Below are 24044 nucleotides of genomic sequence, written 5' to 3'. Positions count from 1 at the left end.
AACTCTATGTATAATCTTACCAAAAGTCATTTCCGTGTATGTGTGTGTGTAGACAGTTTCCATCTATTGCCCAGGCTGGAGTGCAGTGGCGCAATCATGACTTATTGCAGCTGCGACCTCCCCAGTCTCAAGCCATCCTCCCACCTCAGCCTCCCAAGTACCTCCCAAGTAGCTGGGAGGTTAAAAAAATTGGTTAATATTTTTTTTTTCTGTATTTTGTAGAGACAGGGTTTCACCATGTTGCTCAGGCTGGTCTTGAACTTTTGGGTTCAGGTGATCGCTCTTATCCCCCAGGCTGGAGTGCAATGGTACAATCTCGGCTGACTGCAACCTCTGCCTCCCAGGTTCAAGCGATTCTCTTGCCTTAGCCTCCTGAGTAGCTGGAATTACAGGCGTCTGCCACCACACCTGGATAATTATTGTATTTTTAGTGGAGACGGGGTTTCACCATGTTGGCCAGGCTTGTCTTGAACTCCTGACCTCAGGTGATCCGCCCACCTCGGCCTCCCAAAATGCTGGGATTACAGGCGTGAGCCATAGCGCCTGGCCTGTAGGGCCTTCTTTATGATGAGTTCCCAGTGCTGGAAGGGCCAGAACATGGGATGCTACAACATGGCTCAAAGAATGAATGACTGTGCTGGTATTCAAAGATGTGTACATCCTTTTACCCAGGTCAGTTTTAAGGGCAAAGACTATTTTATTATCTTGTGTCATTTATTTCACTATAGTCATGACCATAATGAGCTAAAGATTAAACTATAATTCATGAGTATTGAAAGACTGGGGTTCCCTGTGCCTAGTATCTCACTCAAAAAAATGCTAGATTTATAATATTGACTGCTGTTAGAGGGATCACTGTGAGCAGTCCAATGTTTCATCCTTGGTAACTTTTGTTTTATTTTGAGACTGAGTTTTTCTCTTGTTGCCCAGGCTACAGTGCAGTGGCACAGTCTCGGCTCACTGGAACCTCTGCCTGCCGGGTTCAAGCAATTCTCCTGCCTCAGCCTTCCCAGTAGTTGGGATTACAGACGCCTGCCACGACGCCCGACTAATTTTTGTATTTTTAGAAGAGATGGGGTTTCACCATGTTAGGCTGGTCTCGAACTCCTGACCTCAGGTAATCCATCCGCCTTGGGCTCCCAAAGTGCTGGGATTACAGGCGTGAGCCACGGCGCCCAGCTGGTAACATTTTAAAGTCAATATACATGGCCAGCACGGTGGCTCACGCCTGTAATCCCAGCACTTTGGGAGGCCGAGGTGGGTGGATCACCTGAGGTCAGGAGTTTGAGAATAGCCTAGCAAATCCTGTCTCTACTAAAAATACAAAAATTAGCCAGGCGTCGTGGCACACACCCATAGTCTCAGCTACTCAGGAGACTGAGGCACAAGAATCACTTGAACCTGGGAGGCCGAGGTTGCAGTAAGCAGAGATTGCACCACTGCACTTCAGCCTGGGCGATGGGGTGAGACTCCATCTCAATCAATCAATCAATAAAGTCAATCACATGATGGAAAATCAGAGTAAAAATTATCCTTGAAAATTATTTCAGTGGGTCTCCCCAGTAATAGTACACAATGGTTGTGTACTACCTCACTATGTCTCAGAGAGCACAACGTAACTTTGCATAATTTCCACCAGAAGTTTGATGGAAACAGAGCTGTTTCCTCCATTCAGCATTGTGTAAAGCTGTCATTTTTAGGGGCCATGTACTAGAAAAAGATACTTTTTCTTTTTCCTAGTAAGTGTATATAATTGAATTAAATGAGCATTTTCTGCAACAGCACTCAACAAAGCATTGTAAAGATAATGAGTTAATTCTACAAATAAAAACTGCAGGCCTGAAGGTAGTGACAAACGCTAAAGAGTCTATCAATTCAGAAACTATCATAATACATCCTTGAATGTCAAGTCTCTAGTAACACTGGAAAACTGCCCTCAAATTTCCCAAAGTCGCCTGTCAGCTTTGCAACATCTTTCCTAGAGTATATATGTGTCTTTTATTTCTTTACATAGGAATTGTTTGCCAATAAAGCAATTTTTTCAGAAGTATTTCTCTAAAATAAGAATAAAGTCTAGATTCTGGAAAAATCCTTTCTTATATTTGGCTACAACTTATGTTAAGATTTTATGTTTTAAAATAATAAACAAATCTAGTTAAAAACACTACAAAAATATAGAGTTTCTCCTTGCCTCCCCCCTCACAGACACAAAATCAATTCAAGTCTCAAAAAAAAAAAATACTCTATGTAATTACCATATGACTCACAATTTTCACTCCTGGGCATTTGTCCCAGGAAAATGAAAGTTTATGTTCACACAGAAACCTCTACACGAATATATATAGCACTTTTATTTGTAATAATCAAACACCAGATATAACCCAGAAGTTCTAATTGATGAGTGATGTGGTACATGCATACCATAGAATATTATTGAACTGAAAAAAAGGGAACAAACTATTGACACATATAAGCTGAATCTCCAGAAAATGATGCTGGGTTTGAGTCAACCCCCAAAAGGTTACACACTTTAATTGCAATTATATAACATTCCTATAAAGACAAATTTATAGAAATGGAGAACAGGCTAGTGGTTGCCAGGGTTAAGGGAGGAGTGAGATGGTCTGGAAGTAGGGGTGGCTATAAAAGGGCAGTAATGAGGGATCCTCCTGGTTATAGAAATGCTCTCTATCTTGACTGCATCAATGTCAATATCCAGGTTGTGATGCTGTACTATACAGTATATTGCAAGAAGTTACTATTAGGAGAAACTGGGTAGTGTTCAAAGATTTCTGTATGATTTTGTACAACTGCATGTGAACTTATAAATCTGAAAAAATAAAGTTAGATCAAAAATAAAAAAGGAAATCTCTCTAGCCTAATAAATTTACTTTATGACTCTGAGATCTAAGCTTAAGAATTCATCATAGCCCTTGGATTCTTTGTCATCATCAGCCTTTGTGGACCTTCCCAGTTCCTTCCCTAAGCACTCCTTCTCACCAGATGTACCCCTTCACAGTGTCCACACCAAAGAGGCTGGAGACCTGTCTGTACAGAAGAATTCTTCCATCTTCCTGTAGCTGCTACAAAGGACACAACAAGGTATTTCCCAATGGCAAGGTAATCTGTCATTACTCAATTACCCAGATGCAGGGATTCTGTGAAGGAGGTGGATGTCAGCCTTCTTTACAGAGATGAAACTCTGCCAGTTAGGGCAACTTTTTCTCATATATGAAATGAGCCAATAGATTTGTTTGAGGAAGAGACATTCTATTCCAGAGGGACTACTACAGAGAATTAAAATACACACAGGAGTATCTTTCAAGTCTTTTTCCTCCCATAAATGTAAGAGTCATATTAGAAAATTATTTTAAATCGAGTCTAATAATAACTGATTGTCAAAAGAATGACTATGATGGTAAAACGAATTTTTTGAACCTTTTTTTTTTCAGGCATAAACATTCAATCCAATAAAGACATTTTTAGAAAAAAGACATTTTTAGAAAAAAGTCAACCTATACAATTTATTTTATTTTTCCTATACTTTGGCTAAACAAAATATATTCAGTGATACTGTAAAATACTAAGCATTTTCAGTAAAATTGGCAATCAAGTAGAGCTTAACTTTCTTCTGCATGACAACTGAGGATTTTAATTGGAAAAGTATTATCATTTATAAATAGGAACATCCAAAACATATTTAAACCACTCGAGCACTTTGATTTTTCCATGTCCTTTGCATCTAGATTGAAACACATCACAGGAAATTTCAAAGACCGATCACTGAATCTAAAATTAAAAAAAAAAAAAAATCCATTTAGTTACCATGATCATTGTCACCATCAATCCTTAATATCTTATACTTCACTGGTCACACTTAACTCTGCTATGCTGTTTTATGCTTGGGAGAAGACAAATTACTAATCAATTATGTATACTAATTTAAAATGCTACCTTCAGGAGGCATTTTAATAACTTAGTCATAGGGGTGAAGTGCTTCCTCTAACTGCTTACGTGAAAACACCTTCAATAACACGTTAGCCAGGATGCACTGAACATTTGGGAACAATTAATGCTATAGTCTACATAAACTATCAAATTGCCCCCCAAAAGTGGTGGTGCAATTCTGCAACTGGTTGAGGTCACATGGAAAATAGAATTATATGCTAATTTGTTCCCATATTAAGTTATCATAAAAGGTCAGACTAAACACAGTAAAACGAATTCTGGAAAAAAATTAACTAAGTAGATTGGTATGTACCGTATCAAATCAAACTGTTTATCTTAATAGATACAAATACAAGACAATCTTAAAGCAGGGGCATTTTCTCCTTTTTAAAAACAAATGTTTAGCTAACCCTAGGCAATGACTTACATGATTTAAAAATACTTTATAGGAATAGTTTTTCCCTAAAGGAGAACAGGGGCAGGGTACTTTTTTTGCTTTCAAGCAGAGAAAAGCAATGGAAAAGGGCATAATATCCAAAAAGGAAAAATTTCCCCAGAAAACTATTTCCTCTACTTTACATGTTTCTTAAATTTAATTCACATAGTTCTACATATGAACTATAAAATGAACACACAAACACACATGCTTAGTTTAGCTGAAAATTAAAGAGGGGTCAGGAGATGGTGACTATAATACATTTATGATTGTACTCCAAAATAAACTAAACAATAATATAGGTGTTTTTCTTAGCATACATTTGTGTTTATGCTTTATTTTCCATATCTAACTTTATTAAGAAACTATTGAGGAAAACAATTTGTATCTTTTTTTTTTTTTTTTTTTCCTGGAAGGCGTAAGTAATTCTATGGTTACCATGTTGACTTAAAAAACTGTAAATCAAATTAATGGTTGATGAATTTGGGCTACTAGTTTCACATATGATGATCCCTCATATTTCTATATTTCAAAGGTCCTTTTAAAGAAAAGGGGAAATAATTTGGAGGCGAGATGGAGAAATGAAATATTACAGCATATGAAATCACAGGTCTAGTATTTTATAAAGCATCCAGTTTATTACAGGACACAACTAAGTGACAGAGATCATCTGTCACACCCTTAGGCAAACTCCTGAGAAAAAAAATAAAACAATAATTTTGTGTTCTAGAGACTATCCTTTTTTCCATCAAAAGATATACTTGTATTTTTCATTTCAACATTTCCAGTGGCATCCTACAAGAGAACTAGCACTCACAATGAGTCATCTGAATTTTCTTTAAATAAAAACTCATTTTTAATTTCTAAACAGGTTTTACTATTGATTTAAATAAGATTACTATTAGTTACCATAAAATGAGTTTGGTTTCCATGAAATATCAGTTTGACATCTTGTTCAAATACTTACTTTTCTGCTACATATTACCAGCACTGTTTATCCTATTTTCCTTCCTTATCGAGTTAGATATGGAGATACCTAGGCATAAAGTCTTTAGATACCCTGATGGACTAAAAATAAATTTATTTTTATAAAAAATATAAAATTTATTATTCTTGTTTTGAAGGATTTTATGTATTGGGAAATAAACCCATAAAAAGTTGAGAATTATATTAAAAAGGGGTAAAAGTCTGACAAAAATGAAAACATGCATCGATGCCTAAAAAATCAGGACTGAAGTAAATTAATCTTCATTTCCACTGAAAGCAATCTGATGTCCAGAGACTGAAAATTATTCTACCATAAAATACAGCACATTAAATACCACAATAGCCCATTTGAAATGTCTTAATATAATTATGATATCATCTACAAATGATTGTACATATATTTTAATATTCATTACTTGAGATTCCAATGCAAAATATATTGAAATTGTAAAAATATTAAGTCGGTTAAAGACCGCATCAAATCAGTAACTATTCTATGACTAAAAGTAAGACTGAAAATAAGAAATGAAAAAAAACACTAAAAGCAGGGTCAACATATTTGGATGTTGCTTATCAGAAACAACACTATCATTCCTGATGGTTTGCTTATAAAATTCTATATTCCTACCAGCTAGCTGAAAAGAATGAAAAGCTTCTTATAACCAGCTAAAAAGAAAGACTTTACCATGCCCCTTGAAAAAGCTCATTTTCACATTACTCAGGCTTCATTATGCTAAATCAATATTCGTTTAGTCACTGGGGTTATTGACATATTTTAAAATAAAAGTATACCCTTCAGCTACTGCACTCATTACAGGTAATTTGTCTTGTCAGAGAGCAGGGAATATTATCCTAGTCTTTCAGGGGCTGACAGCCCATGGAAATACCTCCCCATGGTTACAACTGTAAATAATTTTAAGGTAAAATATTGAAAAATCAATGACTGTTTCCTGCAATCTGTCACAAACAAATCAATCATAATCCGTACTGCCAGAGAGTATGATTTGAAGGAGATGGGAGCAGATGTAATTCTTGGCTGGAATCTCTCATTTCAAAATCACTTCACATAATGGTGTCATCATTTAAACACTTAACAGTCAGTGCAACTGCCACTGTAACATCTAGTTGGACAAAACCACAAGGAGGGGGAGGAGAAAATGCCATCATTATTATGTTAACAAACATTTAATTTAAATGGTTGCTGCATTAGTAAATTTCAGCTGAAAACAGTTTTACCTGCCCCCTTTCACAGTCCCAAATTAATCAAGGCTGCTTTTCTATAATCTGATGCTTAGTAAATTAGCTGATTCAAATTTTGCCCTCTGAAGCACATACACCTTTTATTTTAAAAGTCCATTATAGAGAATAAAATTTGGAATTAATATATAAGATATCTGAATTGTAGAACACCCCTCTAATTCTGTTAATATAGCAAAGACAAAACAGTATCATATATGTCAACATCATACTTTTAAAGTAAGTTTAAAGGTCTCAGTTGCTCAGATATTAAATTTATATTTTCCTTCTATTAAAAAATATTACATTTCAACTTTGTAATATTGCAACATATTTTAAGATGACCAGCAAGACCTAGTTAATTCAAAAATACCCTTGCATTCCATACACAAGCTATCCCATAACAACTCAAGTATATGATGGGTAAAAGTTGGTGAAGGTCATAATACTGAATTTTTTTGCAAATGTAAACTGCTTTCCAAGTAATCACTTTGATATCACCATTTTTTACTAGACTACATTTTAATCGCTTCCTTAGCTGCTTATAACCTCTACTTAGGCATGAATAAAAAGAATCTGAAATTGTTATATTTCCCCTTCCTGCTGTGTTAACCAAAAATACTATTTGACTTAAAGATTAAAGAGTCTTTTTCCTGAAGGTTTTTGTTTTTAAATGTACACTAGTTCTTTTAATGAAAGAAACTGGTTTTAGCCATGTTTCTAAGCAATTTCCTAATTATATAACTAGACACCATGAAGTCCTTCATTGTTTTATTAATAATATTCCTCCCCAGATATAGTTCAGGGGGCAGATTTTTTTAAGCCAGTCAAATTTAGCGTTGGGGGTTGGGGGAAGGTGGTATGTCAACATTAGTGAAAGGGGCAGATATTTTTGATGCCTAGAAAAGTATATTATTTCCCCTAAAAAGGAAAACAGATATAAATACCATTACAAAATTTCAGCCTGTATAAACATTCCTAGATATAGTAATTGGTCTATTATAAAAAGGTTTTTCTCTGTTTTTAATTTAGCCTGCATATTCAGTGTGGCTACATAGCATCAGAGGATTGAATCTTTTCTCATAGATACAAATTGAACCTTTGCTTCTTAAACACCATTAGGTTTTTGAAAATGAAAAAGTACATGGGTAAATTATCAAAGAAATAATCCACAATAAAAGAGAGCCCTCCATTCCATATGAATCCCTGCAACAGCTGCAAAGCAAGCAGGAAGCCAACCTAGGAAAAGATTACATGAAAAATGGAAAGGCACCTAAGGGTCTGAACCAGGAAAAGACCCCTGTGCAGGAGCTCCTGGCCTCCAGGACACTACAGTGCCCCACGCTGGGCCCAGCTAACTTCTCAGCAGAGCACTGGAACCAGTTGCCAACCACCAAGTCTTCTACTCAGAGTTTGGTCGTGTCTGGCAGTAAATCATCCAGCAGAAAACACATTTCCCCCAAAATGAAGGCAACAAAGAACTGGGAGGCGAATGAGGATGGTTAAGCGACATGCTAAATGCATGCACGTCAACCACAAACTAAAATGACATCTACAAGAACTGTGCAGGACACCTTCGCAGATCTAATTCTCAGAAAGAAGCTATTTTAAGGGTGCTGAGTATGGCTAAATGATATTTCTCAGCTCTACCAATGCAGTCCATAGCACTAGAAGAGGCAGGCTCAAAAACTCAGCAGAGGAAAATAAAATTGTTTCCATATACCAAATTTAAAGAAATTGCTGTCTACTGCACAAAGTTCTTACATGTAATAAAGGTTCAGGATTACAGAGGAAAGTATTCTTTTAAAAGAGATAACATTACCTCCTTATCTTCAGAATCTCCTCCTTCCAATAGCCAGTACAGTAGCTCCATTATGAATTGTAGACTCTTAAAGAGAAAAACAGGAATAGTTAGCTTCATCTTTTGCACCACTTCCTTCCTTCATGGAATTACAATTTAATTACCAATACTCCAATTGATTTTATTCCTAGATGATACATTTCTCAAAAAGCATGCTCTTTAGCCATTTCCACTAGAGAACGTTTAATACAACCTTCTCAATTAATCAACCAAAACCCATTACTGCTGAAAGGACATGTTTTCTTCATATTTTCAAGAGTGGGAACCCCCTACATCTATTTTACATAGAAAGAATATAAGAATTTTAATACATTTGAATACCTTTAATATACATGAAATATGAATCTTAATAAATATGGCCGATAACAGATATAAAACTCAACCAATCTGCATATGTGTTTAGATTTTCCCTACATTTACCCTTAGGAGGAAAAAAAAAATCACTCAATCCTCTTATGTTTTAAATTCAACAATTTTATACATGGTCTAAAACAAAGTAAAACAAAAAACTAAGCTTAAAGGCAAACAAAAAGGAATCAGATTGCTCACCGCCTAACACTTTCTTTATATTTGTGTTGTGTTTTCCAACTCACTGTAATGCTTTAGCTCTCAGTCATACATGAAACCCAATTTCCATTAGCACTCAGTAACAGGAAAACACAAGGATGTTATTTTAAAATTATTATATATCACTTCATATTAGTTAAAAATCACTGTAATGCCTCGGAAAGTATTCAGAGAAACATTTATTTTATTGGAGGCTATATTAACTACTGCCTTCTGTAAAATTAACTTTTTATTTTTTCAATTATAAGAAGCCATTTATTTTTACTTAATAAAGTGTTCTGAGTCAATAAATTCAGTTCCTAGATCTGACCACTAGACAAATATTCTGCAAAACAATTCTTTCTCATAGCTTTTCTTATCTGCCTATATTCAGCAGTCTCTATTTGATAAGAAATGACAAGTTTTACATACCTGTGTGTACTCTGTCACTAAAAAAGTTTGGTACCCCTGACTGGAACTGATATTCCCACTAAATTTGTTCTTAAAGGAACTAGGTAATTGAAATGATTAAAAACTCTAATTAGGCATAAACAGGTTATTTCTCTTAAATAATAATTCTATTTGTATAAAATATCACAACCTTCACTTTGATTTTTATGAAAAGCACTGAGTTTATAAATTTTACTGTCCAATTATACCATTAAAAATAAATTATTCAAAGTAATTCCATGATAAATAGTAAGTAAAAATAAATTATTCAGTTTTATTTCATGAATCTAAAATTTTTCTATTTACGGTACTCTTGTTTAATGAATTAATAAAAATTTTTAATGATCAAAGCCTCAAGTAACTGACATTCTCTACATTTTGTACTTAGCCTCTATTATCAATACAAATACTTTGGTAAAACCAACATTGATGCTATTTTGGATTGACTCCACGTACAAGCAAACTGTGTGCAGACACTCACTTGCAGACGAGCCTTGGGATGTGCAAGGACAAATTTCAGCCAACATTTGGAGGAACCCCTTAGTTCAGAAGTGAACTTAGCTGACAACATCCAAATGTATTACGGAAGCATCACACTTATCACCTGCACAGAAAATGGAAATGATTCTGTTTAAGGAAACACAGAAAACTAAGTAATACTTTTGGGATATTAGATTCAAATATCCAATTTTCTCCAAGGTATCATTCCATATTATGGCAAATAAACAAATAAAAGCTGTATCAAGGTGTGGAATATCATTAGCCTGAGAAAAGACTAGAAAAATGGATTACGGAAATGACAACTGCAGGAGAAAATTACATTCTCTTCTCCCGAACAAATGTTAAGTGCATGCTTACTAATAAAGATTTAAACTCAAAGTACATTAGAATATACTGGTTTTCAATTTTGAAGCATCTAAGTTAATTTGCTAAGCTAAATTGGTGTTTAGGTATACTACAGCTATAAAAACACTGCAGATTTATGCAGAAATAAGTCTTCAGCATCACACTTCGGAGTAGTGCTATGAAAGCAAACCAGTCATTATTGAAAAAGGAAAAAAGAATTCCTAGATTTGACATGTTCTTAGAGTTGCACCAGCTGCTATTCTATTAAGAAAAATTATTCCCTATAAACAGCTAACAAATATACCAAAAAGATGTTAAAATACAGGAGTCAACACAAAAGAGATATTGAAGAGAAATACACAAAGATAATGAGATACTACCACTCAAAACAGGCTGTACTATCCCAAAGTTAAAACATTATTCCAAAGTATGGTGCTATGTTCATAATCTATTGTGAAGAGCATATTTAATTCACTCAGGATTACATGATTTAATTTACTTTCCTGTTATCAACTAAAGAACATTTTTTCCTAAGATTTCTAGAATGTATACATATAGTAATAATTATTGAGTTATTCGTTAAAATGGACAATTAGTTCATATTCCTATTTCATCTCTTTTAATGCAATATATCAAATTTGAAAATAACACATGGAAAACACCATAAGAATGCTCATCATAGCTGCCAGAGGGGAAAAAATTTTTTGATTGGGGGTGCTATGGGAGATAAATAAAGCAATTATCTCAAAATTAATGGTCTTGTTTTAGTTTTAGCAAACAAATCTACATAAGTCTTTCTTTTAGTTTACTATGTAATTCTAACCAGCTAATTATCCTTGGAGTCAAGAATGAGCTGTGACTACACCTGGCTTTTCCGATCATATGCCTATGGTCTCCTCCACTTTCATTTCCTCTTTCTACAGTGAGTTTTAATATTAAAGAAAAACATACACACTTCTTACATACACACTGATAGCCAGCTTCCAGGAAATCATGAGCTACAAAGAGAGGGGAAAATCTTAATGCAATACTTATGTTAAAAGGTTTTAGGTGCTGGGTAAGCCAAGGGTAATATAATCAACAGCATCCATCTTGCCAGTGTTTTTGCATTCCAAGATTTGGAGTGAAGAACAGTAATATTGTTTTAGTGGTCACCCAGGTTATGACTCAGATCCTTAAACGAGTAAGAGACTAAATGCACTATCCTCACTTACTCATCAATTCAAATGCACAGAACAATATTTTGGAAGAAATAAAACAGTTTTCTTCTATTTTTAGAAATAAAAACAAGGCATTCCATAAACATTGTAGCTAAGTACTTGATATTAAAAAGAAATTGTTTCAGATCATTAAGGCACCCCAGGAGACTGCTTCTTTTCCAAAAAAACGAAATGGCACAAATTTCTCATATATTTACCTCTTATTACATTCCTGCTCCTGCACATTAAGCATGCCTTCCTCTACAGATTTATTCTGAACACTAATAAAGTGTTTGCTTAATAAAATACTGCTCTATTTTATGCTTTTCTTTCAAAATCAGAAACCATTATTCCACAAAGATAGAGCACAAAGAAACCGACACAGGCATTACCAAAGAGCCACAAGTAGTATTAGTCCATGCCAGAACACTTAACACTAAACTATCATTTCTCTCTAAAACTTCTGTTGCCAAAGTGCTCACAAAATCTGGAAGCTCAAAGACAGGTTTCAAGTGCAATTAAATTCTCCAAAAGCAAAACTGTACAAAAATATGCCGCCCTTCTTATGTCACCATTTATAGACAACATTTTCTCAGGATCTTAATTAAGATAACGATGCACACCTGTGTCAACATTCTCTGGCAAGACAGCCTTATCAATCATAATCCTTTAAGTACACTCCAAAACAGCAAAGCGATATGACAGAAGCAATCTGTTGCCTTTCCTAGTGTTGGTGTTGTGTCTCTCCCACAAGAATGATGAGATCTTTAAAATACAGCAGACCTACTTTTATGAGTCTTTAAAGTTTTAACTGTAAATAGCTATTACACTAAATAAACAGGAATAACCTCTTTTGCACTTGACTGAAACAATGACAACTGTACAGCCAAAACTTGAAGAACAAGCTCTAGGGCCATGTCTTGGCAATACAACTGCGAATCCTACTTTAAAGCTTCAAATTTTAAGAGTTATGCGAAACTGGATCCGTGCAGACATGACAAACCAATAAACCTTTAGGAAGTTTTAAAATGAGAATATTTAATAGTCCTACGTTAAAAACAACCCGAGCAAACTTATCCCTAGTGTAAGTTTAAATGTTTGGAAAGATACAAATGCAACAGAAAGCAAGGGGAGAAAAAGTCTTCTTGGTAACCTGGGATGGGAGGGATACAGATCCCACCTCTGCTGGAAGAGAAAGCTTCAGAGTCAAGGCACCAATTAAACTACCGCTACCAAGTATGCAGCTTTCCAAACGGAAAAGCCGATAAATAGGAAGTAAGAAGGAGGGAACAGCGAAACAAATGGTCTCGACTATCCAGACAAAAAGTTAAAAGCTCGTGTTTACCAGCAAAAAAAAATGAACGCTTTCATATAAAAACGGAGAAAACCCGCCAGACGCTACCTGCATGCAGTCTGCCTGCTAATCATGATCCGCCCTTCCCTTTCTCATATTAAGACAATTCTATCTCAGACGCCGGGTGGCCGTGGCCAGCTGAGCAGCAGAGCCATCAATGTGCAAATAAAGCAGAAAATAGAGACATCCTTAAGAAATGAGTCTTAAATTTGACATAGAGCGGAGGTGACAACCACGGCAACAGAACCATACATTCTAAATGCCTCAATATCTTGCAGGAGTCTCTCCAGTCCTTGACACCAAAAATAAGACAGTACAAGAAAATGGGGTTAAAAAAATTAAAAAACCAACTAACAAACAAGCCACGGGGCGGGGATGGGGGGAGAAAGAGCGGGACGGCCCGGAGTGGCAGGATGATGTAATGAGGATGTCTGTGTCACAGACTCGGGTTCTCGGTGGCACAAACCTCCAGGGCTCTACTCCGGAAAGCCGCGTCCCGGACGAGAGCCGCGGCGACTTAGGGGCCACGCGTGGACTGAGGGGCCACGCCCACGCGCGCCCCCCGCGGAACGCCGACACCCAGAGAGGCTCGTTCGGCGCCTACGCGGCCCGAGGCCCAGGCCCTTGCCCACGGGACGTCTGGTCGCGCGCGGGGCACCGCCGCGTCCGTCCGGTCCACCAGGGGACGCGGCTCGAGGGGCGGACTGCACGGCCAGGGGGCCTGGCCGGGGCGGGGGCTCACCTCTCCGCCGCGCGGGCGCGCGGGCCGCGGACGCTCCCTCGTGGCTGGCGCGAGCCCCCGGCGGGCGGCGCGCGCGGGCCGTTACCGACCGTTAGCGCCAGGGGCTGCCGCTGCGGCGGGCGGAGCCGGGGGCGGGCGCTGAGAGGCCGTGGGGCCGCAAGAGGCGGGAGCGAGGGGAGCAGGGCGGGGACGCTGCTCCCGGGAGCTCCCGGCGAAGACTCAGGCCCACCGCGAGCCCGGGAAGAGGCCGCCGGCGAGGCCACCACTGGTCGGCTCCGCGCTGCCCCAGGCTCGGGCCGCCCGGGGCGTTCCGCCTCGCTTAGGCATTGGCCCGCTGGAAGCCACCTCGGCCCAGCTGTCCCCGCTGCCGCTGCCGCCAGCTTCCCGTCTCCATGACAATAGCGCGATCGAGGCCCCGCCTCACCCCGCCCCTTTGGCGCCGAGACTAGGAGGAAAGCGGGCTTACGTCACCAGGGGGCGGAGCCCAGAGAGGCCAGGGCCCAATCATAGGTGAAGGAGGTGTCAGGCACTGGGCTGGGCGGACCCAGGGGTTCTCGGAGAATGTAGTCTGAACCGGTCAGTCCTCTTGGTGGGCGGTGTCTGGGGGAGGGGAGCGGACGGAGGGGAGGAGCCAAGGCGCGTGCACGAGGGCGCACTGCCGAGCGGGTGCCGGTGCGGCGGGTGGGTTAGTGTGAGCTCGCGAAATAAAGTATATCTCGCCCGTCAAAGTCAATGCGAGAAACTTTGTATATAGTTATGCTTGGGCTTGCGTGTGGCCCCATTATGCGAAGTTTCCGAAATCCCGAGCTTCCGCGGCGTGCCCAAACCTGTGCCATCCTCTGTCCTGGTTCACCAGCGCCCCTGTCTGTCCCAGAGTTCGAGTGCTTCCGTGGCTTGTGGCGGCGGGAGGTGGAGAGGAGAGGAGAGGGTCTGTTTTGTATTCTAACTGTGTGGCCGTCGTGGGCAAGGGCTCTGCCTCTGACTCAGTTGTGTGTGTTTGCCTCGCCAGCGCCTCGCTGAACAAACAGTGGTTGGGTTGGGCACTGCTCTGCCCAGTGTTTGCAGTGGAGCGTGGGCGGGTGCGAGAGTGCGTGCGAAGGGGAAGGCGACTTAGTTGAACAAAAGGGAAGGGGACCTGCTCCCTCCACCACCACCGACTTGGCGGTGCGAGCTGCGTGCGATTGGAAAGCCGGGAGAAAGAGGCGGAGAGGCGTGGGAGTGGAGCTGGGGACGGTCCCGAGACCTCCTCGGGTGTAGCTGATTCTCTGGCAGTTCTTGCCCACCACCCATACTCTAGAAAAAGGCTACCCCGGTAATTCCAGGAACCAGTGTCTTTTCCCTCGCCGTCCGGCGGCGTGTCGGTAGAAGGAAGGCTAGCCGGAGACGTGCAGACGTCTGAGGCCTGTCTCTCGCCCACCTGCTGCTGCCGGCGCAGAGGGGCAGTCATCCCGGACTTCCTGCGCCCTGGGCGCGGGCCATCCATCGGCTCTCCCAGAGACTTTCATTCGGGATCTCCAGCTGGCTCTCGGCCTCCCTGGCTTGGGGAAGACGCCAGAGAGCTGTGGGCAACGAACGGCCTCGGAGCCCAGCCTGCCGGAGAACAAGAAATCTGCTAAGTCCGCAATCTACTGTGGCTAGGAGAGCGCAGAGCGTTCGCCGGCGCACAGTCCGCGGCCTTGTTCCCTTTGTGCTTCGGGCGGCGGGACCCGCTGCAGGGCCGGCCGTGCGGCGGGACTGCCACTCCGCCCCAAGTTAGCAGAAGAGGAAAGTTGGAAGAGATCGGCGCTCCTGGGATGTGATTGTCATCCTGGGGCCGGCGCTCGAGAGTCTGAGAGAAAGCGAGAGAGAGGGAGAGACCGGGGAGGGGAAAAGGGGAGGCAAAGAGGAGGGGTGAGAGGGGGGCCGCGGAGGGGAGGCGGGCGCTAGGGAGGGGCGAGAGGAACGCCAGCGAGCGGGAGAGGGAGCCGGGGAGGAAGAGGGAGAGGGCGAGGCGCGCCTGGCGGCCGGGTTGGCTGCGGCCGCCCAGAAGCTCCTGCCAGTCCTCCCACCGACTACACCCCGGGAAGGAGGAGCTTCGGGCGCGCACAAGGCGTCAGAATCCTCAATTTCCAACTTAGCATCTTGGCAGGACCTTTGCAAAGCCAAAAGCAGAGCCCCCCGGTGCAAAGAGCGAGGGGAAAAAAGAGAAAGCAGCAAGGGAGGGGAGGGGAAAAAAGCCCAGCTGGGGCGAGCGAGGCGCGCAGAGGAGCGGGCGCGGCGGTAGCAGCCGGAGGCGCGCGGGAAGCCAACCAGGAGGCGCCGCGGGCCGGAGCCCCGGAGCCGGGGCCAGAAGAGCGGCGGCCCAGGGCAGCCAGAGGCCAGGTGCCCGCCCGCTCGCCCTCGCAGGGCGCCGCCCGGCTCGTTGGCGGCCGCGGCGCGGCGCGCCCCATGCCCGTGTGTGGCCATGTCCTATCCGCAGGGCTACTTGTACCAGCCGTCCGCCTCGCTGGCGCTCTACTCGTGCCCGGCGTACAGCACCAGCGTCATTTCGGGGCCCCGCACGGATGAGCTCGGCCGCTCTTCTTCGGGCTCCGCGTTCTCGCCCTACGCTGGCTCGACTGCCTTCACGGCGCCCTCGCCGGGCTACAACTCGCACCTCCAGTACGGCGCCGACCCCGCGGCCGCAGCCGCCGCCGCCTTCTCCTCGTACGTGGTAAGTGAGCGGGATCCGCGGCTGGCGAGGGGCAGCAGGGGCCCGGAGGGAGGACGGGGGCGGAGGGGGACACGGGCCTAGGCGCCAACACCGACCTCCCCCGCCAAGCTTCGCGACCCCTTCAAACTTGGGCGATTGTCTCCCCCGGCTTCGCCCAGGCCTCGGACTCAAGAGTTGCTCAGAAAAGAGAGCCGCGTCTTGCTCGGATCGCTGAGCTTGCGGGAAGGGGTTCTGTGGGGAGAGGTAGCTGCAATTAAAGAGCAGCATTTGGTGTAAACGTAAGCTCCGGGCTGCCCTGCAAATTTTATATTTTTGGTTTTGCCATTTTGGAAAAGTAGTTCAAAAGAAATAGACCCGAAATTTGAGCAGAAGCGTGCTAAGTCAATGTAAATGTGTTTGGCCTAGCCTTTAATTAGTCCTCCAAAATGTTGCAAATCCGTAATCCTATCTTCGCAATCCGATTTGCGGGTATTAAATTTCAGAAAAGTCGGTCGAGCTGCGGTGCATCCGGGATTTTTCGGCCGGGTTGTAACTTCGGTCTGGGGTAGTATTTTGGAGGGTGGGAGTGCCTGGGCATGGCTCAGCTTTTTGTTTGCATTTGTTAGCGTGTTGAAAAAAAAAAAAAAGAGCAAGAGCCTTTACTTCCCTTGTTTTCCCCCCTTGCGCCCAACGTGCGGCCGCTCCCGCGCGGACCGCGGAGTCGCCTCAGTTGCCCAGGCCTCTATCTGGATGGAGGCCGGGCTGCCCTGGCCAGATCTGCTCACGGGGTACGGACGTGCCGGGGCAGATGGGGGCCTATGGGAGGCACCGAGGCCGGGACAGCTTCAGGGGCCCCAGAAGGACCTGACCCAGGAATTAAGGTCCCCGCTGCCTTCTGAGGAGGGGGAGGAGTTGTTCCTAGGTCTGAACCCCGCCAGCCTTGCCCCAGAGGAAGCTGGAGTGCGGGCCTCGTCCACCCACAGACCCCGGGGAGCGCAGGGAAAAGGGTGCTTCGGTCGTTCCGATGGCAGTGGAGACCAAGGCCCACACTCACCTCTCTGCGTCTCCACTGCAGGGCTCTCCCTACGACCACACACCCGGTATGGCGGGCTCCTTGGGGTACCATCCCTACGCGGCGCCCCTGGGCTCGTACCCTTACGGGGATCCAGCGTACCGGAAGAACGCCACAAGGGACGCCACGGCTACGCTCAAGGCCTGGCTCAACGAGCATCGCAAGAACCCCTACCCCACCAAGGGCGAGAAGATCATGCTGGCCATCATCACCAAGATGACCCTCACCCAGGTGTCCACCTGGTTCGCCAACGCGCGCCGGCGCCTCAAGAAAGAGAATAAAATGACGTGGACGCCGCGGAACCGCAGCGAGGACGAAGAAGAGGAGGAGAACATTGACCTGGAGAAGAACGACGAGGACGAGCCCCAGAAGCCCGAGGACAAGGGCGACCCCGAAGGCCCCGAAGCAGGTTGGTGGACACGGGAACGGGCGTGTTGGGCGGGAGTAAAAAGGAAAAGAGAGACCTAGAGGGGGCGCGCACGGGGCCTGGAGGTTGGGAGCAGGGGTCTCTACCTTTGCGGGCGGGAACCGAGTCCCGCCGCGCGGCCACTGCGCCTCTGACAGCCTGGGTTTCACCCGCAGGAGGAGCTGAGCAGAAGGCGGCTTCGGGCTGCGAACGGCTTCAGGGACCACCCACCCCTGCCAGCAAGGAGACCGAGGGCAGCCTCAGCGACTCGGATTTTAAGGAGCCGCCCTCGGAGGGCCGCCTCGACGCGTTGCAGGGCGCCCCCCGCACCGGCGGGCCCTCCCCGGCTGGGCCAGCGGCGGCGCGGCTGGCGGAGGACCCGGCCCCTCACTACCCCGCGGGCGCGCCGGCGCCGGGCCCGCATCCAGCCGCGGGAGAGCTGCCCCCGGGTCCCGGCGGGCCCTCGGTTATCCATTCGCCGCCTCCGCCGCCGCCTCCGGCGGTGCTCGCCAAGCCCAAATTGTGGTCTCTGGCAGAGATCGCCACATCCTCGGACAAGGTCAAGGACGGGGGTGGCGGGAGCGAGGGCTCTCCATGCCCACCGTGTCCCGGGCCCATAGCTGGGCAAGCCCTAGGAGGCAGCCGTGCGTCGCCGACCCCGGCGCCATCGCGCTCGCCCTCGGCGCAGTGTCCTTTTCCAGGCGGGACGGTGCTGTCCCGGCCTCTCTACTACACCGCGCCCTTCTATCCCGGCTACACGAACTATGGCTCCTTCGGACACCTTCATGGCCACCCAGGGCCCGGGCCAGGGCCCACAACCGGTCCGGGGTCTCATTTCAATGGATTAAACCAGACCGTGTTGAACCGAGCGGACGCTTTGGCTAAAGACCCGAAAATGTTGCGGAGCCAGTCTCAGCTAGACCTGTGCAAAGACTCTCCCTATGAATTGAAGAAAGGTATGTCCGACATTTAACGCGGGCTGCGTCGGTCCCGGACTTTTCTAATTTATTAAAAACATGGCCTTGGCAGTTATTTTTCCATCACTGAGAAAGAGAGAGAAAAAAAATAAACTACCCCTCCTATTCAAAAGTTTATAGTTTATGGAGATGGATGGCATAAAAATGTAAACATCTCCACACACACACACACAAAAGTCTTAACCAACCGAAAAGAAAAATTAAAAAAGGATTTGTATTAAATCTTATTCTGTATATTTAATGTAGCATTTTTGTATTTAAATTGATAATTCATTATCTTTGAAGTAAATTATGAAATCAAGACACCTGTACAGGCATTTAATGTTTTTTTTTGTAATATAAATATATACATTTGTGTTTCCCCAAAACTGTTTCATAGTTTAAAAATACAAGTTTAATTTAATTTTTTACACCTATTGATTCTGCTGGGTATGAGCTAAAGTATTATTACAGAAAGGAAACAGGTTATACTCTTAGATTTAAAAAGTGAAAGAAACTGCAGGCGCCTTTGTAAAATGCAAAATATTTAATTAAAAGAGATTTTAACATAATGAGAGCCACTCATTACTTTTTAGAAGCCTCAATAAACTGTCCATTGCCTTGGTCAAAAGGTGCAAACTGCAACTTTTTTCAAAGTGGGGATTGAAAGGTTCCACAGACCTTCAAGTGTGCCAGGGGAAAAACATAATTAGGTTGCAAGCCCGGGGGAACCTGGCCCTGCCCAGAAAGCAGATCTGGATCACTGATGCGGGCTGTTTGAGAGAGACTGGACCCTGGAGGAAGGAGAAGAGAGACCCAAGTGTGTGCCCAGAAGGGAGAAAAGATGGCAAAGCCAGTTAGGGACACGCACCACCCGAGCGCCATCGCTTAACCTAATTACTTCCAATCAGTGTCGTGTTTTATGCAAAGTAATCAGCTGGTGAACTTTGCTAATGAGTTCGATTTTATGCCGGATTTAGCCCTTATTACTATTTCAAGGGTGCTTCGGGCTAACGGGGGAGGGGGGAGTATTCAAGGATGCCAAGAGGAAGGCTTTCCCAAGTCACCGTCTTCTTCTCTGCCCCTTCAAATTTGGGCATTGATCTCTTTGGATTTGATTAAATTATGAACATTCCATCCCAGACGGTGCGGGTGGCGGGCGGCGCAGGAGTGTCCGCTCAGCTACGGGGCTGGGGTCGAGCGGGACGGGCGAGGGGACGGTTTCCCCCTTTCACAGGTAGGTGTCACACTTGTCCTGAATTTCAAGCCTGCACTTTGCAGAGTCGGAGATTGCAGAGTGGGCGGAGGGGGAGGAGGGAGCGCCACAGCCACTTGGGGGAAGCGAGGGGAGCCCCTGAAAGGATCCCTCCCCCTCACAACGGGCCTCTTTTTGGACAAGTGGCCTTCAGAAGTTCGAGGCCATTTGCCTAGATAACGAGGCCGTTGTGGACTCCATCAGGCTTGTCGTCGCTTTAGCACTTTTCCCAGCTTAGATGCAAGAGTCCGAGCAGCTACAAAAATATTTTTGGGGTTTTATTTTCTCGTTTTAATCCCGCATACTTCATCTCAAAATGAAAAGTCAGGATGCATCTGAATCCCTAATGAGGAAGAATCAACGCCCTGCGCCGGAGGCCGGCCAACGATGTGGGTTCGGGCTTGGCTGCGGTGCTGACGGCTCCATTTTGCAGCCGAGATCTGGAGCCCGGACGCGTTTTACTTCGTGGGAAATTTTCAGTGGTTGGGGGAGGGAGTGGGGGTGGGTGTTATAGCAAAAACATACCCCAGCGAGGGGAATTAATTTGCTCTATTAAACCCAAGCCTGAGTGTAGAGAGGGAATGTGTTTGCACATAACACCGGCTTAATTAGGCTAAATCAAAATGCACATATTTGCATTTCTGCTGAAGATGACTTTAACCTTAACTCAGTGTTTTAAACCCACACCGAAGTTTCACTGGAGTTGCTTTTGCTATTTCTTTTTTTTTTTAACCTGCCACGGGGCTCCTTTAAGCTTATTCGAATTTAAACAAGTTTGAAAGCTGCATTGTCCAGATGTTTTAGCAAACAGCGGTGGACTTCAGGGTTTAAATTAGTGAGAAAATTCACGCAGGGAAAATGGTTTCAAAGCTGGAAGTGTGAATGATTAAATATGCATGAGACGATCGTATTTTATTTTGTCCCTTTAATTATAAATGATTTTTTTAAACAATTGAATTCCAGAGATGACTTGCCCTCGCTCTTTCTCCCCCCACCCCGCGCCTCATCCCCCTCTACTCTCCCCTCCCTCCCCCACAGCCTGGTTCACAATCAGCTTTCCCCCCTGTTGAATATGCAGCCCCAGGAGTCACCTTTTCTAAAAAAGTCAGAAGAATAGGCCAGTCCCCTTCTCTTAAGGGAGACTTTAAGGACATCAACTCGGCGGGGTTTTGGAAGCATTGGCCCTAAACCCTGCCCAACGATTTTAAAAAGAAAATTACAGGCCTTCCAGTGTTCCCGGGAATATGCAAATGGCAGGGCGCAGGCCTCCCAAATCAGACCGCGAAGGCTCGGGGCTGGGAGCCGAATGCCCGCCGAGCTGCCTGGGAACGAACCGCGCACCCGGGAGCGCCAGGCGTTTCTCTTCATCCAGGGGCTGCGCGGGGAGCCTCCCGGCTGAGGAGCTAAACCGCTGGGGGCTCGGCGGCTGCTGCCTGAGTCGCTGACCCCTGCCCGCATCCTCCCGCCCTGGGCCTCCGCAGGGTCTGCGGTTTTCTATGCGCACTTGGTCTTCAGTACTAGCACCCAACTACGTCTGGGTTTTTCTTCTTTACAGAGCTGGGTTTCGGTGGTCACCAGCTTTTCTGGTGTTTAGCGACTTTGAGTTTGGAGGTGGCCTACCAGGCAAATGGGGGGGTTCAGGGCATTTAGGAAATGTCTTCCTCGCTTAACCCCAGAAGTGGTTGCGTGTCTGTAGAATCCCAAGTTCCTCCCTGAGCCTCTCCTTTGCGTCTCGGGCCCTCCAGCAGGCGAAGCCTCTTAGACGCTCTGGGGAAAATTTCCAGCGTGTACGGGGTTCAGGGTTTGTTATCAGGCATGGAATGGGGCGCAGACGTTGCGCGAGGCAGAGCCTAAGGTCCCGAGGTGCTGAGACTGTGCTGGTGTTTGCCACCTGCGCCTGGCTAGACAGTTTCTGGGCCTCAAGAAACGCCTACCTTGGCATTTAGGGACCAGAAGCCACTGGATGTCTAGCAACAGGGGTCACGGGATCACTGCATGGGGTCTCTGTAAGCAGTCCCATGAGGCAGTGCAAAAACGGGAACCTGCTCTGTGCCGGGCCGAATCAGTTCATGGAATTTGGGAGTCAGGAGAGATTCCTTTCTTCTTCCCGCTCCTACACTCCGGGTACCAAGGCCCGAAATGCTGTTCCCCCAACCCGGGTGCGGGGTCTGCAGCAAGGCCTCCTGGTTTGCAAACCCCTCCAGGCCGCTTATTCCGGGTGCCATGCGCAGCCCTTGGGACCTAGAAGATTGAGGGGGAGGGAGGGTCGCGCGTAAGGTTTTGGAACCGGCCGTGCCTCCTAGTCCACCTGTCCCGCACAGTTAGCTGCCGACTCGGACCGAAGCGCGGAACAGCGCAATGCAAACCGCCCAAAGTGAAAGGAATGTAATTGCGCTCCCATGACTGAGCCAGACGCGGATGCAGTTTAGGAAGGGCGCCGCCTACCGGTCCCCGGGAACCATGCGATTCGCAGGGAGGGGGACGAGAGGAGACCCCAGCTATCCCCGCACCCACCGTGGGGCCTTAGCTTTGAACTCTGGCCCGGAGAAACTTAAACTGCTTCTCCACCCCAACGCGCCACAGCCCTGGACCTAACACCCAGTTAGCATTCGGGATTTGGGGAGCAGGGCCCATGACTAGAACAGTGTTAACCCTACCGGTTCCCCCCACAGCTTCAGCACATTTCAAAAAAAACAGGCGTAGGCAATTGAGAAATACGCTACCGGCTGAAATAGCCTGCGGGTGGGGGCTGCAACCCTGAGCGCCCGGCAGCTCCCGCCCTGCATCAGATGTACTCTCTTCCACTCCTGCGGGCACTTACACGTTCAAACTGTGGACCCCGCGCAGTTTTAATTTGCGGTTTGGAAAATGGGGGTGCTACCGTGCAACCGCGCCCCAAAGACCGTTTTGGTCTTTAGAGTTTTTGGCCTGTGGGTGAACATCTGTAGAAAAAGGAAAAACAAAACAAAAGTACCCTGCCATTGCGTCGAACCCTCCTATTTCGAAAAGAACTTTCATGAGGTCAGCGTGGCAAGGCCTGCGGTGCTCACCTCGACTTCGCCCTATCCCTCCAGAAGCCCTCATAGGTTGTGTTCACTGTTCTCCCTCAGGTGCAGGGTTGTTGGGGAAAGCCGGGCGCGCCCTCAGGCTGGATCTTTGTTTCCCTCGTCGCCCGGCCATCCAACAGGAGGGAAACCGGGCCCGACTGGGACCTTGGCGCCCGCCTTCCCCTTAAACTGGCTAAAACTTCAGGACTGTCCCTAGACCCACCCCGCGGGTCTTCCTTTGTGTCCAGCGCAGAGCGGATCTCCTTTTCGTTTTCACGATTACTGCGACTTGGGCCCCGGGCACTAGTCGAGCCCAGGTTGTGGCCTAACAGCAGATCGCCTCGGGGGCTTGGCTGCAGCTCTGGCCGCACCTCCAGCGCTGGGCGGCCTCTCGGGGCCAGTGGGGGTCTCTGGCCTCTTGTCAGCCGCGGGCCCCAGCCCTGGGTCCCCAAGGCCGCTCGCCGGGCAGCGTTCGTTTCCGGCACCGGGACGAGCCCAGCGCGCCCAGACACCACTTTCCCAGTGAAATCTGCTTTTATTTGCTCCAAGCAAACCCCGGGCTCTCAGCGCTCCCGCCTGATGGATGCAAATGTAAATGTGCACTTATTTAATTGGATCAGGCCCCAAGATAAAAGAGATAAACGGCTCCCCGTTTGCTAACTTATTTTCCGAGGCATGCAGCGCCGCGTGGAGGGGAAGCTAATGAAGGAGCAGCGCAGCGCTTGGCACTCGAGCTCTCCGAAGCGGTGGCACGCGGGCCGGCTGGCTCCGCGTGGGCTGCAACTCCTTGTCGACCTGCTTTGCACTGGCCCTGCCCGCTAGATAGGGTCCCCGCAGGACCTTCTGTGCGCCAGGCTGGGAAAGTGAGAAGGCGTGATGTTGGCATCGCACTTGCAAATACCCCACCCTCGCCACAACTTTCTCTTTTCTCCACCTCGGTTTGTCCCCCTCTCCTTTCTTACCCAAGTCCCCATGCTTGGGTCGTACTGGCTGGGCCCATTCCATAGAAAATCCTTCCTATCTTCTTTCCCA

At 46.0% G+C, this 24044-nt stretch overlaps 1 protein-coding gene across 1 annotated transcript; it reads left to right on the top strand.

The window, feature by feature from the left end:
* Nucleotides 1-15562: 15562 nt before the first annotated feature.
* IRX5 (iroquois homeobox 5) lies at nucleotides 15563-19341 on the top strand. Its single transcript, XM_050773393.1, has 3 exons — nucleotides 15563-16297; nucleotides 17352-17757; nucleotides 17931-19341. The coding sequence occupies exons 1-3, from the start codon at nucleotides 16049-16051 to the stop codon at nucleotides 18725-18727; spliced, it is 1452 nt and encodes a 483-aa protein (XP_050629350.1). The 5' UTR covers nucleotides 15563-16048; the 3' UTR covers nucleotides 18728-19341.
* Nucleotides 19342-24044: the final 4703 nt, after the last annotated feature.

The sequence above is a fragment of the Macaca thibetana genome, chromosome 20 (genome assembly GCF_024542745.1).
Source record: "Macaca thibetana thibetana isolate TM-01 chromosome 20, ASM2454274v1, whole genome shotgun sequence".
In the NCBI taxonomy this organism is placed as follows: domain Eukaryota; kingdom Metazoa; phylum Chordata; class Mammalia; order Primates; family Cercopithecidae; genus Macaca; species Macaca thibetana.
The sequence above is the reverse complement of the archived record's forward strand: the minus strand, read 5'-3'. Positions and strand labels throughout refer to the sequence as shown.

Bases quoted from the DNA above. Each gene is read 5' to 3' on its own strand.
- IRX5 (XM_050773393.1), top strand. From the start codon at position 16,049: ATGTCCTATCCGCAGGGCTACTTGTACCAGCCGTCCGCCTCGCTGGCG. The intron at 16,298-17,351 runs GTAAGTGAGCGG...TCTCCACTGCAG, and splicing joins CCGCCTTCTCCTCGTACGTG to GGCTCTCCCTACGACCACAC. The intron at 17,758-17,930 runs GTTGGTGGACAC...TTTCACCCGCAG, and splicing joins CCCCGAAGGCCCCGAAGCAG to GAGGAGCTGAGCAGAAGGCG.